The sequence below is a fragment of the Tympanuchus pallidicinctus genome, unplaced genomic scaffold (assembly GCF_026119805.1).
Source record: "Tympanuchus pallidicinctus isolate F22 unplaced genomic scaffold, pur_lepc_1.0 scaffold21, whole genome shotgun sequence".
NCBI classification, from domain to species: Eukaryota; Metazoa; Chordata; class Aves; order Galliformes; family Phasianidae; genus Tympanuchus; species Tympanuchus pallidicinctus.
Window position 1 is genome coordinate 4,596,395 of NW_026294733.1, and position 19,998 is coordinate 4,616,392.

Below are 19,998 nucleotides of genomic sequence, written 5' to 3' on the forward strand. Positions count from 1 at the left end.
TGTAGGCTACTTTGAAATTGTATGAGATGAAGAGCACAGCGAAGTTGCTAACTAGCTTTGGCTTAATTCTACAAGTAGCATGTCTATTGATATGGATATTGGCTGCAGATAAAAGCACCAGTCTGTCTTGGTGATGATATAATTGGAATGAGGTTTTAATCCAAAAACTGTGAAGACAGACAAGACTTTTTCAAAAGAATACATTATTTTGGATCATTCAGTGACCTTGGAGCTCCTGATACGTAAAGTCTGCTTGTGACACGGCTCTTCATTTCTTTAACTGGTGGTTAGATGTCAAGAGGAACCAGAACGTTGCTGTATGGGACCTGCTGAATCACAGCCTGAACCACTGATGGATCACCTGAGGTGAGCCCTAGGAGCACAGCTGAAGGCAATTCACCCGTGCTGCTGGAAGGGGTGGAGCTTGGCTCCACATCTCCTAGACCCCATTTAAGAGCTGGCTACCAGAGGGGAAGGATCTCTTTCTGGAGATCCCTCCTTTTGGCATTTTGGCCAGTGAGCCCAGGACAAGGGTAAGCCCTCTATCTATTCTTTTTTGGTGTAATAACCTGCTTAGCCAAACTCTCTCATGTATTTCTTAATGATAACATCTGTATATTCGTTGGTTATACAGTTGCTCCCTAATGTGCCTTGGGGTACTAAATCCACCTTGTAAATAAATGGGGTTCGAGTGCTAAATTACTGCAATGATTCTGATATTTTGCTTTCCATATAGTTTCAATGAAGTTGTTTCTGTGTAGTAGCAAGGGAGTGTGCTGGATCCACCACAGTCAGCCGCACTCCTTCTACCTACGTACACTGAACGTATAGAGATCATGTCTTTGCCAGTGGGTGGCTGGCATTGTGGATAAGGACCTGCCTCTGAGTCAGCTCTAATGCATTTAATACTCCCCTTCAGGCAATAGTAGCTTACGCTTGTAAACTGAAAAGCTCTTTTGGGTTATGTTGCTCTAGATAAAGTGTTACATGCTGCACTAACCCATAGCATGCATCACAGGCTGATTTAAAAACCATGCTATGCTCTCAGCTTTAATGTACTAAAGAACAGCCAGGACCTTGACAGCTCGCTAAATCAGAGAAGTGATTTGGAACCATTATTTCCAGAGTGCATGTGTCTGGCTGAACAGCCCAAATTGTAGCCTCTGTTAGAGTAGTTGCAATTAATTAAGCATTGCTGCGATGTGCTGGCCTGGGCTCCTGCCTCCATCCCGCATAGGAAGCAAGCACAGAACTGACAGGGTGGTAGGAAACAAAACAGGACAAAAAGTCTTGGTGGTGGTGAGCTAGGGAGAGGGAAGGAAGGGAGGGAAGCGGAGCACTCACTAGCAATACCTGGCCTGGAGGTAGATGCTGGCAGCTGCTGTAGAGCAGGGCTAAGGATGGGACCATGCTTCTGATCACACATGCTCACCAAACTGCACCACTGCTGGAAATGTTCTCACAGATTGCAAACCACAGATTACTGAACTCAGGTAGTCCAAGCTTCCATCCAAATTGTGTAGGTTTTGTAAGATAGGAGAAAAGACATGAATATTGGGCGCATGCATCTCCTGCCTTGCCTTTCCTATGTGAAATGGTGAGGTTAGTCCAGAGAAACAAAGATGCTTTTTCTCCTTATTTTGGTGGACTGATTAGATTTTAGCTGTGACATCTGTGATTCTCGTTACTGGAATCAGCACAGTACAGTCTGACTGTCCTGGATAGCAGGCTGTCGCTGTGGTTTGCCTGCAGGCCACGTGCATGCAGGAAAGCAAAGCCACTACTTAGTTTGAAGCCCTGCTCCTAAGAGGGCTGTAATACTGAAGTCACAGGGCATCCAAGCGACCTAGATGTAAATTACTCTTATTTCTGGGGATGTATAGCCCTCTTAGCCATTTGAAGCAGAATGGGTCTGCCCAGACTTACAGCTGCAGGATATCCATTCATCAAAGTACGTGACATGAGTAGCAAAGAGTTTCCCATCTGGAGGACTTTCTTGACCCCCTGAAATCCATGGCAATATTCAGTCTGAACAGAAGCAACAGCAGGACCTTTGCTGATGGACAAGGATAGAAGGCAGATATGCTCAGTGTCTCTGGAACACTCACAGACAAAGTTTTTTGATGTCTGCCTTATTCACTACATGTCTGTTGATTTTTTCATTGTAGGTTCCTTGCATTGCTGCTTATTTGACTGATAAGCATATCCACGTGAATTAGAGAAAAATGGGTCAGTCTTTAAGTAAGTATCTGAATTAAGATTTTTTTTTAACGTATTTTTTCAGAATATTTTTCATTGACATAATAGTAAGATCTTAGACTGTCCTGAAAATCTGATGACTAAACCATCTGGTGGACATGTAGATCATACCCTTCTTTCCTAACACGTATGGCCTTAGATAATTAACCTCTGCAGCACCACTGAGACCTGTAAAGAACTTGCTGATTAACAGCAAGGCAGCAGACCTGTTCCAGGTCAGAGGAGTTGGTGTGGGAGCTGGGATTGGATCCAGATCTCCCGAGACAGGGAGGTTTTTGAGGAATGTCTCTAAGGACATCTGGAAAGTCACTTTGTATTAAAAAATAAATTTAAAATTCGTAGGACATCCAATGCAGAAACAGCATCTCAGTTGTTCAGTTGTAAGAATAAGAAGTTTCTTAATGACCTGATGGAAAGGCTGCAGGGAATTCTCTTTATATCTGAAACTCCCTAATGGTTAATGCAAACCTCTTCTCTGTGGTCGATGTATATTTGCACTGGGAAATTGAATTAGCGTTTCTTACTTCTAGACAGCTCCAGTTAGACTTGGGTAACCTCAGCTGAATCTCCTTAGGTACTGACATGGCTGTGCATGCAAAATGTCTCTGCCCTTCCCCAAGAGTCACCACTGTCTCCTGGCTGATCCCTCACACAATGATGGAGGACACAGGTGGAAGTTTGGCTCCTTGTGGCCTTGGGAAGAAAACCGCTGTAAATTGGAAACCCTCATTGCTGAGGCTGCTCTGAATTAGCTGTCAGCGGACCTCAGACAGGAGTTAATGAGATGGAGAGTTATAGCCCCATGGGTGGGTCAAGCTACACTAACTGCGTATCCCTTTGTATCATTGATGATCCTCCTCAGTGCAGAAATCCACTCATCAGTGCCCTGGCTCGGGTTATGAATACTCTGTCCCCTGGTGCAGCTGTAATTAATCCCTCTGTGCCCATATGGTGGGCAGGTGTGCTGCCCTCCTTTGAGAATCTGATCCTGGTCTTACCCTGAGTGTTGGGTTTCCAGAGGGAGTCTGGGACACGGGAGCAGTGGGGTGACAGCCAGGGCTGAGCCCCTCTTGGGCACACAGCTGTGAGAGCAGGAGGCTCCTGAGATGGGAAGCACTGCTCTGGTGGTGAGCAACAGAGCCAGGTACTGGGACATGTATGGCACAATGTCCCTGAGGAATGAGGCAAAGAGAGGGAAGTACAGCAGCTTCCAAGGTAGGAAAACAGAATCTGCCACTGAACTGCAGGGCTTTGGTATGATGGTTATCCATTAGAACTTGTGTTGGGAATGTGTGTAGCCAGCATATATAGCAGTTGGATAACAATTGCAAGAGGGTACTTAAAACCTCAGCCTCCTTTCTTATAGTAGTGGGGTCCTGGTAATTTGGAAAAAATGTTAGTGGTTTTGGGTTTGTTTTTTTTTTTTTTGAATTCTTGGAGGAAAAACTCCCATGTAATTTCTCCTGCTTTTGCAGCTTCCTCCATTTGCAGTTGGACTGTGCTGCTGAAGCAGCTGACAGCTTCTGCTCTGGCAGAAACTGCTTTGTGCACGGGGGGCTTTACAGTCTTCTGTGATGGATGGGGCTGGGCAGATTGGACAATTCACTCCTTATGCTCTAGATATGACATGCTGCACCAGAACTGAAGTAATGCATCTGAGTTGATGCATTGGTTGGTAGCCTACAGACGGGTCACAGTGGACTGCTACAGATCTTCCTGGGTGCACGTGAGCTGGCAAATTGGTTGTTTGCTTCTAGATTCTTCTTTGCAAAGCACTAAAACATGCTGTGGAATCCTTAGGACAGAAGCTGCACCTTTCCCCCCCTGGCTGGGCTGGTTATTTTGAAACAAATGATTTGGGTTCAACAGAAAGCCCATGCTGCCTCCGCCTGCTCTCCCTTGGTGCTGCTTGGGGCTTGGCTGTGCTGCAAGTTGTGGAAAGGTCTCATTTCCAGCCAGGCTTCCTGGAGCAGAGCCAGCTTCTCCTGGCTTCCTAGCAGGATTTTGTATTACTGTGGCCTCTGGGCCCAGCTACTTGCTTTTCAACTTTTCCAGCGTGCACTGGGCTCCTACTGCTGATGCTTAGATCTTAGTAAGTGTGGGTTAAGCAATGCATGCGATTGGGGTGCAGCCTTTGTCTTGGGAAGGGACAGGGAGAGGCAGGCAGGAAGCTGCTTGTGACCGTTTTGTTTGTTCAGTTGCCTCCAGGTCCCCTTTGCTCCACCGGAGCTCTTGGAAGGCTGTTTGGAGACACTCAGGAACAAATTGGTTGTGATTGATTTTGGCAGTTCTTGTACCCCTTGCTCCTGACAAGCATCCTGCTGCAGAAGAGCCTTCCTTGCTGGTAGTATTCAGGAGTTGGGTGGGTTAGTAAGCCCAGAGAACACAGCAGGGCCACGCTATGTGTATTAGGGCTCTCAGTCTTCGTGGTTTGCACTGGGGTTTGTGTTAAGGTAGAGCAACTGTAAGAGACTAATGAACGTTGGTCCAATGCATGTCCAGTGTCTAGAATGTAGTTTTGTGCTGTGTAAAAGGGGATGGGCACATGCAGTTCCTGAAGTTCTCTGCCTACTGGGCCATTAAGCTGTGGTTTATAATGTTTTGAAGGACTTTTTTTTGCTCCTAGAGCAAGGGCTTGGCATGATGGTACTGCTGGGACAGTGAGCTGGTCCTTTCTGGAGCTCTTTCATAGACTTCTGGCTGCAGAATAGCGTAAAAATAAATCCCTTTCAAGCCTGACACAGTGAACTTCATTAAGTTCATTAAGGAACTTCAAATTCTGAAGGAAAAAATGCTGCTTCCCTCAGTCCCTGAACGGCAGCAGAAGTGTCACTTGAGTTGCTGACAAACTCCTGCCCCATCTCTGTGTGCAGCCTGCAGTAACTCCCCCTCTGAAATATGAAGTATTTAGAATTGCCAAATTTGGAGTTTCTCATCCATTTCCTCTCTTAGTTTTCATGGTGGGGAAAGATGAGATGTATGTGCTCTGCACACACTGCACAGCCAGAGTTGCCTCCCTCAGCCGACGACCAGCAGGGTTTTGCAGCCGGTTGTGTTTCTGGTGACCCAGATGAATTCTGATCCCTGATGCATGTGGGATTTCCCTCCCTCCCACTTTTAGCTTTTAGGGTGTTGTTTTTTTTTTTTCCCCTTTATTGATAGTTTCTGACATTTTTGAGGGAAGCTCGTGCTAACTAATAATTGAACCACCAACAAAAAGCATGAAAAAGACCTCAACTGAACTGAGGGGATTTGTTTTCGTTTAAATTGGCAAATTCTGTAAATGCAGAGCAGGAAAACATGATCTTCCCTGTTGTCATTTCTTTATGGGAAACAGCTTGAGCCGTGTGTAAGGGGCTGTGCCCTCTGGAGGGGCTCAGCGCCGAGGAGCTGTGTTTCCCACAGCCTGTACTCCTCCCTTAATCTTTTGCTCCAGAACTCAGGATGAATCTCTGGGCTTATTGGGGTGGGTTTTTTTTTTTTCTAATCTTGTTTTAGAGTGAAATCTCTGCTGACCTGCCAACCACAACAAGCAGCGCAGGATCCTGCTGCCTGTGAGTCTGCCCCTGGCAGCCCCTCTGCTCAGGGTTTATCTCTGAGGTTGGAGCCCAGCCTGGGGTTCAGATACTTTCCGTTTTACAATTCAGAGTACTATAATAAATGAACAAATAGCAGCCTCTTTCCCAAGCACACACATATACGTGTATACACACATATGCAAAGCTTAATTCTTGCTGTCCGTGGGCCTGGGGGCTGTTTACATACAGCACTGCGTGTTTATATATGGAGTTCATCTCCTCAAGTGAAGACAGATTAAGCAGCAGGGTGAATAGACCAGTTATGTGAACTATGGGATTTCCAACCTAGAAACACTGCCAACACCAAGCCAGACAAATTGGTAGCGCAGCGGTGTTTCTCATTAATGTACATAGAAAGTTGTGCCTTGCTGATAATGCACTACAGCATCCTGCTGGGAGGTTTGGGAACCCATCTGGGAGCAGCCAGCAGAGCTGCATTAGAGGCTGGGCTGTGTCTTCTCGCTTTCCTCTCTTTCTCCTCTGAGAACCTTGCAGGGAAAAAAGCCATCCAGCTCCTCTGTGCTGACATCCTGAAGTCTGTGGAAATAACAGTATGTGGATGGCATGGTTTGCTGAACAGGAATTAGACTATTGCAGTCTCCCTACAGCCTTTTCCTTCTGTATGTGGTTCCCGTTTTCCATCCTCAAACAAATTATTTCAAACTTAGAAGTAAGGTTACCTGTCAGAGTTGTACACGATGGCTTGCTTTGTTGTTGCTAGTGCTGATACTGATGCTCAGGTTTGTGGGTGGTTTTTGTATTCTACAATGAAGCGCTTTCAAGTTCTCTCCAGCCTCTGCACTTCTAAAGTGAAGCTTCTCCTGCTGACAGCAGGCTGGGGCTGGTGATGCTGCTGAGCTGACCTGGAACTGCTGATTCTGCTGGGAAACACTGGACAAAAGAAAAAAATCAAGTCCAGTTTTTTTACAAGATAGGAAAGGGCAAAAATGTACATTTTTGGACTTAATGCTTGTTCGTGGCAGATTCTTCAGAGCAGAAGATACGTCTGCTGTATGGTCCAAACCATCAGTCACATTCAACCATTGTTCAGGGGCTGGTGTCACGTGGGTAAGGAAAACACTTTGGGGAGTGTGAGCACGTGTCTGCAGTGGTGGGGAAGGCATGAGGCCATGCAGCTGGCCAGACAGTGCAGATGGTGCTAGGCTGCCTACGCTGGAATATTATTGTCTCTCCTTGCTTCATTTTGGAGAAGGAAGCTGGCACTCAGCTCTCATTGTTTGGAGCCAGATAACAGTTTGTGGTGGGACCTGGCTGGGCCTTTCACTTGCTGCATCATGATGGATTAATAGGAACAATGCATTAGTGTGTTGTGGAGACAGATTAGGAACCAGCAAACCTTTCCTTTCCCAGCCATTGCTGTGTTTGAATGATGGCTTAGGCATCATTTTATTGCATGAGTGATTGTCTCTTACCTGTCTGAAAGCATCTGCCTGCCACCTGCAGAGGTGGCACAATCAGTGTCTTACGAAGTGCTGATATCAAAAGTGCCCGCATGCTTGGAGCTGTTTTGCATCACATTAACATTTTTTTCACTGCCTATTTGTAGCTGATTTATTCATTAGGATCAATGCAGATATGCTCCTTGGAAAGCCAAAATGCTGCAACTAGCACTATTTTCTCTTTCCCCGACAGTGTTTCCTTAGAGGGGGTTATGTCGCTTCAGGGTATGAATAATCTGGGTCAGCCTGTCCCCACATCAGTCTGAATTCCTTCTAGTAACTGTCATGTCTGCAATGCCATGTTGTGCCTGACTGTTGAAATGACAGAGAATAGATATCTGTGATTCATGGAAGGGAATAAGAAAGGCAATTAAAGTTAAGAATTTGGATTTGGCATAGAGATAGCCCAGAAATGCCCAGGAATGAGTTTTGACCTTGAACTGAAAGAATTTTGCACTGAAAAGCTGTGTCCTTCGTGGGTAGTGAGGTTGTGAACACTGTCTGGGGAAGGATGAGTTTCCCAGTTGCTGCAGATCTTCAGGGGTCATGTTCCCTTGCCTGTCAGTGTGTGCTCCCATCAGTTCTTGTGCAGAGTGGCCCAGGATGAGCCTGTGGGGGTTGTCCACATGGTTGGAGTAAATCTGGGGAAACCTTTATGTGTTAGTGGCTGGTTTTTCAGCTGTTGCTCACTGCCATTTCACTATCTTGTGTGGTTTTCTTTTATGGTGCTTGTTATTTTAAATACACATTTCTCTTACCTTTCCCAAATCCCACTGAGTTACCTCTGGTTTCTGCCATTAGCTGTCTGTTAGTCTTTATGTGCTCCCTGAGGGCTGGTTAGGTGAAGGCATGGGATGCAGTGCTCTGCTGGAATCTTGCTCGAAGGCTCTGCAAAGCAGAGTCCCGTGGAGCTGGGAAGCTGCCAGCAGGCTCAGGCAATGCAAACTCCTCCATCTGGGTAGGCATGACTTATGGTGTATGTAAGAAGCTCGAGGTGCTCTATGTGAGCAGAAGCATTGCCCTACCACTGACAGAGATCCTCCCTACAGGGCAGACAGCAGCTATATTTCACTAAGCAATCCCATTAGCGTATAAAAGCACAATATGGACAAGAGTTCTGTTTCCACTGAATGGTGCCTGGGTATTTTATGTTCCTCAGTGTTGAAGTCTAGCTGAGCTGTCAGCTTCCACTCTGAAACGAGCCAGAGTGTTTTCAGCAGTGTGAGTGCAATAGGGATGTGATTTTAGGGTTATGCATCCATGAGCTCTGGGCTGATGGAGCGAGTGGTGCTGACTGCCTTGTGCTGGGAGTGGGTCTGTGAAGTGCTCCAATTTGGCAAGGCAGTTATCTTGGCTGTTCTATATTTTTTTCATTTAGAAAAGTGCAGTTCTTATCTTATGAAAATAGAGATATTTCTCCATGAAGACGGAATTTCCCTAGTTAAACATCCTGGTTCATCTGCTTCAAGAAACATCCTCCCTTCGTTATTTATTTGCATTTATTTGCCAGCTTTATATAATTATTAAATAGAACTTGAGACAATGAAAATAATACTTTATGGGAATGTTCTGACTTCTTACAAAGGTCTTAATTTTGTGAAAGTGCCCTTCTGACTTGCCATCCTCTGTACGGAGTTGCGTAGCAACTACCTGCCCTCTTAGGTCCTGTTTGGAATGGAATATTTTTTTTGTGGTGAAGATGAACTTGACTTTAAAATAGATATTTTGATCCTATTGAGTCATTTCTCTCTGGGAAATAAAATGACTTGGACTATGATTAAACTTTTCACAAATTTGATCTGATGATGGATGTTTCTTGCCAATTCCAAAATGTTTTTGTTTGGGACAGTTGGACTAAAACCAAAGGAAACTGAGGGTTGGGCTGAGTGATGCTCCCTTCTCATCCAGAGGCTTGAAAACACACCCATGGCAGGGAGAAAAAGGGATTTTTGTGATTTATTCATTTGCCTGTTGGATGTTCTGTTGCCCCAAGTGTATTTTGAGGATCCCATGGGAGTGAATCCTATGAAGAATCACATGAAAAGTTCCACCTGGTCCATGCATGTGTTTATGGGACCATGTTTCAGTTGAGCTCCCTAGCTTCTGGGAAAGAGAAACTTCCCTTCTGTAAGGGTGCCTCATGCTCTGAGGATATGTCAGAGTTCTGTTAACTTTCCTTTGGAAAGCCATGCTCTCTGCTTGGTACAGCAGAACTGGGGCTGTCGTCTTCCACTGGTGTCCTCAATATTGAGGAGGCAGCAGGAACTGAGAGGACGCTGATGAGAATCATTCAGCTGAATGACAGCTAATGTGGGGGAGATGAAAACTTCTCACAGATGCTCATGGCAAAGGCTAGAACCTGATGTGAGTTTTTCTCTCCTTTAAGGAAAGTTTGGCTCCTCTGCCTTTGTGTGACCTCCTGATTTAGCACCTCAGGTCTTCCAGGGTGGTGAGGAAAATAGCTGCAGTGACGGGCTGTGGGTGTAAATACTCAGTCCCTTGCTCTGAAGGAGCTGAGCCTGGCTGACAGTGAAGGCAGTTCACACATTCCCTAATTAGTGTGATTACTTGCAGGCACAGCTGCTTCTCCTCCACACCCCAAGGCACAGCACTCCCCACCTGCACCCCAGCCCTGCCAGGAGGAGCCCGATGGATGTGAGCTTCCATCCCTGCCCTCCTGGCTCTGGGCTCACACTAGAAGAGGACGGGATCCATGGTTCCTCTGTGCACATAAAGCAGCGTGAAGCCAATGCCTGAGCTGCTGGCAGGACAGTGAGGTTCTTACTCTCTCACAACAGCTCAGCCACAACACCTAGCCTTGCCAATAAGCCTTCCCCCATCTCGCTTCAAATTGAGTAAATACCTATTTATAACAGGAGCTTAGTATTGTTTGTGCAAATGTGTATGTCTGGCTGTATCTGTTTTCTCTTGTGGGATTTCTCTGTGAAATCCATTTGGTAAATGAATCTTTCATCTCCTGAGGCCTTGCAAATCTCTTGTGCAACCTCTGGTTTCACGTTCTGCATTATGCCTTTTTTTAGGCTAAACAGATAACCTTGAGACCCACTGAGACTTTCTTTCCCGGTTAGTCCTTCTAGAGGATCACAGGACTCTGTGAAATATGTATTCTTCAGTGGTTATGAAGAAAAATAAAAATTCCAAGTATCCCTGAGGAGGGGAAATAAAGGCAGCAGCAGGGATTTGTTAACATTTAGGCAGAATCAGCCAAGAGACTGACACTGTCCAGATGGAAAGACCCACTTCCTGGCTGAAAAGATAACTCACTAAAGGAAACATTAGTTGTGGCTGCATTGGCAATGAGAAATACAATCTCTGCCAAGAATTCACCCCAAGTCCAGTGGGAGCTGCTTCTTTTCCTTTCCCTTGTGTGAAGGGTTCAAGTTTACTTAGTTGGGAAATATGCCTAGCATTTCCTGGAGGGGAATGATGGCCTGCTAGGTAAAGCAGGCTTGTGAGAGCTGGAGTTAGTTCCTTGCTGTGCAGGTGATGGTGGATGGCACTTAGACATGGTAAGGCGTGGGTGCATGGCTCCCTGCTGGTCCTGCATCACCTGGGCAAGGCCATTGGTGGCACATTGACACATCATGAGCACCTCCATGCCAGGCATCCAAGCGGGATGCTTGAGCCTGCACATCCTGAGCAGCTTCTGGCCGTCTCAGCTCAGTGATGTGCGATGCCAGACCTTGTTCTGTCTCTGCAGCATTGTATTCCCTCTGCAAGGAGGATGTTCAGCAGTAGGCATGAACAAAGAGCAAAGGTTTCCAGGTTTGCCTGGAGGGACTGCATACAACAGTGATTTTGTTGGTTAACCCCTCCCCTCTCCCCCCAAGCTTGCTGTATAGCAGGGAGAGCTGAACTGGCTGTGCTAATGCTTCACATGCAGCCAACGGGCAGAGGATCTGATGAGATTATATTTGTCTGTAGTTCTCTTTCCCTGAGGTATTCAATAGCCTTTTAAGCTACAAAATTAACTGAGCAAATTGAATGCTAGGCCATAGATCAAGAATTATTGGCTCATGATTTGATGTGGAGGGGAACACAAGCTGTATTGCAGCGTGCATTTAACTCTCCACATTTAGACCACCTCACTTTGATGTGCACAGCACGTTAATTCACTTATTTGAAACGATGGAACCCATCGCAGCCCAATGCTGGGCTCCAGCCCATGGCTGTGCCTCACACTGTATGTGTTTTACAACCTTTTCTTTGTTGCCATGGCACAGATAAATACTTTAATGCTTTTGCTTTCGAATCATTGAGATTTTTCTGTTCAATTGATTGTTTTTCCTTCTTTTAATTTTTTTTTCTTCCCATGAAGTTGAATGTTATGTTCAACCTGGGAACGTCCCTTTGTTAACTGGGCATGATGCTTATTTCCAAGTGCTAGAAGTGATATGTTGAAAATAATCTTTGTGTAGATCTATTTTGGTTTGCACTCTTACAGAAGTTTCTGAATTTTACATGGATTCAAAATACTTCTTTATCATCTTGGCTTTCCAGAGTGACATAAATAACAGCACTAAGTGTGTAGCTTCTGTGGGGAAACTGAGTTTGTGTAAGAGAGCATGGGAATGAGGATGGATACATTTTTTTCTTTAAGATGAAGTTTTAGAATAGTTTGCCTGTTTGTGAACATCACAAAAGCAATAAAAGGAATTGACTTTCTGATATCTGCAACTGGATTCCCAGCCATCCTTTCCATAGAAGCGGTGACTGTTCAGCATGGAGCACGTCAGGCAGGTGCTCCATACAAGATGTGGCTTTCCCAGGCTTATCCAAGCTGGAGCTGTATCAGAAGGCCAGGGCTATATCTTCAGCCCTTTTTAACCTTCTCCTTGATCCAGGTTTCCTCTCTGTTTTGGGTCAGGTCACTCAGAATCTCCTGTCAGTTTCTCACAAATTGAAAACACTCCAGCAATTTTCTATTTATGATTTCTTTTTCTATTTATGATTTCTTTTTCTATTGTCCTGTCAAAGCTGGTTAGGATCCAGTGTGTCCAAAGTTCACTATTGTCTTCTGGCCCAGTTGTTAAGGGCATAATTTGTCATGTTGAGATCTGGAACGGGTCCATGCTGCACTTGCTGTGCTTGATCACCATCTGTAGCCAGCTCTGTCCTGCACTGAGAGCAGTGGCTTTAATGTGGGTTGGTGGAGGTTTTCACTATTTATTTGATTTTCTCTTCTGTGTTTCTTTCTATCTGACACAGCCAATACGTTGTGTAAGTAACTCAAAGTTGATATCACCTAAGAAGAACCTGTGCTCCTATCAGTTTTGATATGGCAAGGGAAAATAGCATCAGTTTCCTGAAAACCACACTTCTGGCCTGACAGAAAAAGCTGCATGATGTGGGTCGCTGCGACACGACTGGCAGTCCTACCAGGAAGGAATAAACCAAGGAATGTTACAACGCTGAGGAGTTCTGTCCAAGTGCCAGGGAAAAGGAATAGGGGAAAAGCAATGGCAGAGCATACTGCAGATCAGAACTGACAGAGCTGCTACGGGAGCGTGGGTGAGAAGATGGCTTGCTGATGTTTCATGTCAGAAGGAAACCAGCGGGGAGATGGAGGGAGAGAGTGATGTGTACGTGCCAGTGGGACCAGGGCTCAGATTGCCCGGAGTGACAAGGGGTCAGGCGAGTGCTGGGACAGGCTGGTGGAGCTGCTGAGATTTAGTACTGGTCACGTGCAAGCTGGGAAGGATGCTCGTTAGTAAAAGGAAGAGCTGTATCTATTAGATGTAGTTTTGCTGAGAGCAGCAAAACATTTGGTAACTTTCTTTCAGCCATGTTAATTTGCTGTGTTACATAGCTGACCTTCCACAAACAAGCCATACACATTAAGCACCCTACAAAGAGCATGCATGTGCCTTCAGCGATCTTCATGCTTGGCTGCAGCCAGGAGAAAGCCTCGCACGCTAGTCTGTTTATTGCTAGATTCCCAGTGTTAATAGCTCTGGGATTTCAGCATCAGGCTGGGAGATGAAGGTGTCTTTTCTTTCCCAGGTGGGCTTTTCATCCTGCCATCTCTGAGGTGCTGTGTCTACCAGGAAATCTGAGGATTGTCTCTGATGCTTTTGAAGAGCAAACGGAGGTGCATGCATTTCTATGTCAGTGCAATATCCCTTGTCCTTGGTTGCTTCAAACCTTGGCTGCTCCCCCACACTGCAAACAGCCTGTGCCATGCGTCCTGCATCCTTATTTTCTTTTGCATCTTCAGCCCATTAATGGCTTGCCACTGGGACTGCTTATGAGTAGGGAAGGAATTGGGAGAGTTTGTTATTGAGTTGAGTACATGGACAGCCCCATGGGTTCCTCGTTGTAGGAGATCTACTTGTGAAGTGTGTCCAACTCCAGCCGAGGGAGCTGACCTCCTGGTCTTTGCTGACAGAGCTGCGCTCACAGCTTTCAGGGCTGGGTCTCAGCTTGTGCCAGTTGGCACTTTCCATCTGCAAGCTGTTGTGATTTGTTCCAGATGGTGTGTGAGAGCTGCTGTGCCCCCGGTTACTAGTTGCTCAGCTCACGATCTTGCTTTGGCATTTTGCATGCGACCATTTGCACCCTGGTCTATGGTGGATGAGGAGGGGACATGCTGGGCTCTTGTGTACTCCAAGAAGTCTGTTCCCATCCACTTCAGATTTTAATCACTTCCCAGAAAGTGCGTCAAAGGCAGAATGAAAAAGGTATTGTTGCCCCCAAAGAGTCTGCAACTGAAATGGAAACATTCAGCTGAAAGGGTGGAGACTGGAAAGACTAATGGCAAAGCGTCAGTGATCCCAAATTCAGATTACGATGCCCTGGTTTTTGTTTAGGTTTTTTATTTTTTCCCCCTGTATTCTCTCATGTTTTCTTAGTGCCTTCTGAATGGGAAAAGGATGTTTGTGAGGAGTGTTTGGATGAAGGAGCTGGGAGAAACTGAAGGAGCAACGTGTAGTGTCAGGCGAGGGATTGAGAAATATGGCCTGGATGCAAAGAGCTCTAGATGAGACTAAGGAGAGGGGTGCAGAAGGGTAAAATTAAAAAATAATAATAAATAAATTTAGAAATGGAGGAAGGAAGTTTGTTGCCTCTTCTGACTTTCTGCCATAGCTTTGCTTCTGTGGTGCCCAGACTCTACTGCTGCCTGCCCTCTCTGCTCTTCTGCCACCTCCTCAACCACTGTCACCCTCCAAAAGACTCAGCACAAACTCCTGAGCTCTGCTGCCCTTCCTGACTGGATCTCAGCCCGGGTTTCATGTAGTGCCCCCTCTGTGGCAGCAATGGCACAGGGAGAGCTCCACCGCAGCGCTGGGGCTGTGTTTGTGTCTGCTCCGTTTGTTTACGTGCTCAGTGTAAGCGGTGGATGAAGACACACAATCTATTTATGTTTTCCATCAAGATCTTCCCATGCCTGAAAGGCAGTCTGCTTGACTTAGCATTCCCGAGATGCTGCCAAGCACAGCAGAGTGCTGAGGAAGTGCCTCCTGCCTGCGCAAGCAGGAGGGCAGCAGGAAGACAGTGAGGCTAATGCTTTGTGAGGCATTTCTGTGCTGAGGCACTGGCTGTTTGGCCTAGAAGCAATGCTACGGTCCTATAAATCAGTTAATACCAGAGTTGGGATTGCAGCACACTACATACTTTGTGTTGAAGGTGACTGAGGACAGAGTGGGGACGTGGAGCTCTGTGCCCTTCTTTGCGCTATGTGAGGGAACATGCATGTTCTTGAAAGGTTTCCTTCTGTTTGCTTTTTCTGAGTATGGAAGACAAGCTGATATGGTTGTACTCCTTATTCTCTGCACTCTGATGAGATAAACGTCAGAACTGAACCAGAATATTTTCATTGAAAAGGGCAAAGAGAAAGAGTAAATGTGACATCTCTTAAGCCTGACTGTCTGCCTTGAAGGTGCACAAGCGATGAGAGCTTCAGCTGCTCTCCTCCATCCTTCCCTCCTATGTGTGTTAAGGATATTTTCTCCTCACTGCAGAATCTCTCATTACTCATCTCCTCCCCATTGATTCCTTATGCTCCTCCAGGAAATCCTCTGGCAGCACAGAGGCACAGCATGCAGCAGGGTCCCCAGTGCTCTCCCTCATGCCTGTGCATGGCGCTGGTGCCAGTGTCAGTGGTGCATGGGGGCTGCACAGTTCCTCTACAAGCAGCTCCTGTTCCAGGCTTGCAGACAGACCAAGGGGAAAATACAGTGGGCGGATTTTTTGCAGAGGGTTAGGTTTATAATCTGGCAACCTCTGCAGCTATAGATAGATGTCTGATAAAACTTCTTGGCATGGGGTGTAGGCAGACGAGAAGGGATTTTCATCCTCAAGTGTATCATAAAAGATGCAGTAAAGGCTCTTGTGTCCTGATTGCTGTTGGACGACTCTGCTTCCAGTGAGGAGCACTGTGTTCATCAGTATCTGTTGGGCTGCACATACTGTGGTGAAGAGTTTCTTGCATACAACGTGTGTTCTTTCTAGTCATCCCAGCCATTTCTGTCCCTCACTGTAGTCATCCTCATGGAAACAATGCGGCTTAAGGCCTAAGTTTTTGTGCACAGTCCTTCATTTTTGGAAGTGCGGTCAGTAGGGGAAGTGGGTTTTCCACCACGATCTGCACCAAAAGTTCAGGCATCTTGAGGGTGCACGTGTTGCCTGCAGTTAGACAGGAAAGAAATCTTTAGAAAGGTGACGAGGGTATTTTAAATGCCCTGTGTCTCTGTGACAGCAGGCTAAAATAATATTTCGAGGCAGATGAAGAAAGCTGCCTGATGTGGAATTTGGTTGATCATGACTGACATGGATATTGGGGCAGTTCCAGGGAGAAGACATGTATGAGCAAATCCTCTGGCAGCTCAGCAGCAGAGTGGCTTAGTGCCTGGGTAGAAGATTTCAAGAGGTGAGATCTCAAGAATAGCAAAGCACCAGAAATCTTTGTAGCAAAGAAGAGCATCTGTAGAATATGCCCGGTTCCAAAAAATCAGCTCTCTCACATCTAACCAAGGCTAGGGCAGTGTGCTCTGAGCAGGCAGGTGGCTGGCCCAAGGAGTGCACCCCCAGGTACCCCTGAGCAGGAGGCACGCCGTGGCCGTGCAGCATGCTTACTAGTCACAGCATCCCTGGGAAGAGGGAAGGATCCTCAGAGCAAGTTTTTCAAACACATCTTGGAGCCTGTGCTCTTCCGTTCTTTTAGTCAAAATTTATGCAAAATATCAGGTGGAGAAATGTGAGGCACCTAACTCAAATGGTTTACTGCCTTCTTCTGAACTGTTTTGTTTCTGCGCTGGTAGTTTTGCAGTCAGGCAGCATAAGAATGTAAAGGGGAAATTACTGCTGAACAGCCCTTTCTAAATCACTGTCAGCAAGTAGCAGGAGATGAGCCAGAAATCCTGTTCTTGTCAGCCTCACTCCAGTAATGCATTGTCCCAATTCAAGGAGAGCCCTCATCTTTTTCAGCTGTGTGTAGGTTGAGCCAAGTAGTAAGTCATGTAAATGATCAATTTGCTTTACTGCAGGTGATTGAAATGTGGCACAGTGGCAGGAAGAGTAGCATGCGTGGCTTGAGGTGGATGAATAATGAATGAAGAAATAGTTTGCTTGTAAATGGCAGCTCCTGATTTTCAGCTGAAGTTCCAGGTTTCCATCTTGCTGTGCCTGGCTTTTGTCATGTAAAGCAGAAGAGAAGAGCATGAGGCCTGCGATGGCACATGGCTGGGCTGGTGGCATCCTGCCCCAGCAGCAGGGATGGGATCTCAAGACTGAAGAGTGCTGGCCCGGATTCAGATGGCCTAATTTCCACCTTTGTCTCCATCTGATGTTTCCTATTGGCAGATGCTGCTGAAAGCTGTGGGTCTTCCCACACTAGGCTGGGAATTTAGGCAGAATTTAGGTCAGCTGAACCTGGGCCAAACTGTGGCTTGTCTAACTGTTCGTTTGATACTGCTTGTCACTTTGAGGATGTACCTTCCTTCCTGAGAACATGGTATCTGCTTCCTGCTGGGGGGGAAGAGAGCGGGGTTCTCGGTCAGCAGACTTTCCAGCTGGGAAGGAAACCATCTTTGTCCTGGTTGGAGAAACACGCAGGTCTGAACTGGGAACAGCGTACCAAGAGATTGGGGGTAGGCAGGAAGGAAAAGATACATCAGAAATAATCTCTTCTTATTGCCAGGTGGTGTTCTCAGAGTCTCTTCTGTCACGGTAATTATGATTCAGGATAATAATCTTCAGACATTTCCTCGTCCTTCACCTGGTGTCCATAAGATGCTCTGTGAAGGTAGAGAGTCACCTCCATTTGCAGGTGGCACTACCTAGGCTTTCAGTTCTTCAACCAGCCCACATTGAGGCTGCCACAGAGCAAATTCTTGCAAATGCCCATTCACAACTCACCTTTCTGGGCTGCAAACAGTTAAATTGCAAAGCTTCAGCATAGAGAAACACATGCCTGAGGTCTGCAAACCTCACTGGAAAAAGTTTGGTTTAATTTTAGCATAGTGTGCTGCAGGCAGGTCCTGAGGTTATGGTCCAGGATTTCCAGGGATTAATCTAAGTAGGGCACAAATTGCTTTGGGTTGTGGAAGGTCACCCATTGCCACTGCCTTGTTACAGAGCCCTCTGTGCACTGCTTATTTCCCACTGCTGCCCCAGGCAGTGAGCTTCACTTGAACAGTGGGGATGGAGCTGGAGCAGGGCTCGTGCTGTGGTGCTGGTTTGTACCCAGCCATGCTGTAACAGGCCAGGCTGTTTCAAGGGCAGTTTACTGGCTGGTAGAAAAGCATGTTATGGCATATGTTGGTCACTGGGGGCTGACAGCAATGAAGAGTGAATGAAGCTGGTGGCACGCTGCCTGCAAGAGGTTGTTTGTTTGTTTGTTTTCAGCTTCTTAGCCAGATTTTAGACTGAGCTCTGCTCCTATCAGTACCACCTCATCTATGCAAAGCTGGCTCAGACATGCCTCCAAGCTGCAGTTGTGCTGCTGGCTGACTGGCCCTGCTAGTGCATGGCGTGCTGGCTTGGAAGGAGTCCCCCAAACACTCACATGGGGACTTCATTAGCGCAGAGCAGCAGACAGGGGAGGGATGTTGAGTGGGCCAGCTGGAGAGTGTGAAGGCAAATGGAGTCATTGGATGGAAGGGGGATCTTGGAAGGTGGCTGTGTTTGTCTAGACAATGTCTGTGATTTACATTTTTTTTCTCTCCCCGAACCTAGTCCATATTGAACATTGCAATTGAAAGAGTATGCATTCCCTGGTTTGTCAGTGCTTCCTTGGCTCCTGCCTTGGACTCACACAGTGCTCCTGCAGAGAGGACCGGTTTGGCAGCACTGGGAGTGCATCCAGGAGGTCTTTCTGCTCCTCCCTCACATCTGGGAGGAGAGGATGTGGACTGAGTCCTGCTTGGGAAAGCAGCCACAGGGTTGTCCCCTTAGAGCTGCGATGCACTCAGGTCCAGCAGCTCCTCACTGGCTGGACCAAGATGCACGGCCACTCCAAACTGCTGCCACTGGGAGATGCGTGTGCTGGAGGCAGCAGCCCAGCAGGAAAGGGGTCTGCTCGTTCTCAGGACATAAATAGCGATGGACCTTTCATGGAATGTCACAGAGCTGACAGGGGGCTGTGTTAACTGGGGAGCTGTCAGTCATAGTGGCGTAATGTGCCAGTTAGCAAGTATCATCAGGGGTTTTGAGGTGGGCTGTGAGGACTGTGTTGGCAGGAGGTATCCTGTGTAATTGCACAAATTCCAGCTTCCTCCTGTCCATGGCAGGCTGGGAGGGACTGGGGCACACTCCCTGCTCACAGCAGATGCCTGCAGCCCAAAATACTTGGGTTTATGCTTCTTCTCAAGAAGCCTGTCTGTGTCTCTTACATATTCTCTTTGTCTCACTTTCTCATGTTTTTCCATTGTCTTCCACACTTGCCGAGGCTACAGTTCAGCATTTTTCTTAAAGGAAAAAAAAATCCTGTTTCTGAGATGTGATATTTCCTGACCCACCACTCAGCAAAACCTCGCTGGAGTTGTCCTCAGCCTCACTGCACTCTCGTCTGAGATGGATTTTAACTCAACAAGAGAGCATTCCTCATAATTGAATCAGTTTAATGCTTAATTAGAAAAATTCTCTGTTTCCTCAGGGAGGACGACATGTGCTGCAGCAGAGGGCAGGCCAGGCGTGCTGCTCCTCATCAGCCCAGCACAGCTTCCCCATGGTAATGCAGTACGGGAGAGCAGAGCCTTCCATGGACGTGTGCTGCTTCTCGCTTTGTTGTTCTGTGTTCTGAGCAATGGAGGCCGGGGAGCTTGAGCTGAATTTGGGTATCTAAGAAGTGGTGGCTGCATGACAGGCGCCTTCATCCCCTGGGATCTCCTCCTTGGATATCCCAGTTTGATCAAGAGGTAGACTTTCTGGAAAAGAGCTTTTCCTCTGCCAGGCTTGTGAGAAAATCCCTGTGTGCCTAAAACAATAGGGGAATGAAGAAAGAACACTACCAATTAATTCTCTTGGTTAGCATGCTTGCTGAGATCCAGAACAGTTTAACTAGCTGCTAGTCCGTACGGTACCTCCAGGTCTTTCCCACAAGCAGCAGACCAGTCTGTATAGTGTCCTTTTTTTTTTTTTTTTTTCCCCAAAAAAAACTGCAGATCGTGTAGGAACAATCATGTTCTTCATCTTCTTCCTGAAATGTCAGCTCTGCTGTAACCTTGCAAGTGTCTTCCAGA

At 46.7% G+C, this 19,998-nt stretch overlaps 2 protein-coding genes across 4 annotated transcripts in view; one reads left to right on the forward strand and one right to left on the reverse strand.

The window, feature by feature from the left end:
• Positions 1–19,998, reverse strand: part of SH3PXD2B (SH3 and PX domains 2B) — a 516,634-nt gene that overhangs the window by 367,701 nt on the left and 128,935 nt on the right. The window lies entirely within an intron of this gene.
• Positions 1–19,998, forward strand: part of NEURL1B (neuralized E3 ubiquitin protein ligase 1B) — a 112,508-nt gene that overhangs the window by 30,833 nt on the left and 61,677 nt on the right. Inside the window, exons 1-2 of one of the 3 annotated variants that reach the window (XM_052685085.1) lie at positions 290–366; positions 2,169–2,241. The exons of 1 other annotated variant lie outside the window; for it this stretch is intronic. In XM_052685085.1, coding sequence (XP_052541045.1) covers positions 2,226–2,241 — 16 coding nt within the window. In that variant the 5' untranslated portion in view covers positions 290–366; positions 2,169–2,225. Of the gene's footprint in view, positions 1–289; positions 367–467; positions 534–2,168; positions 2,242–19,998 lie in introns of those variants that run through there. One more of the 3 variants, XM_052685084.1, reaches the window with a different exon arrangement.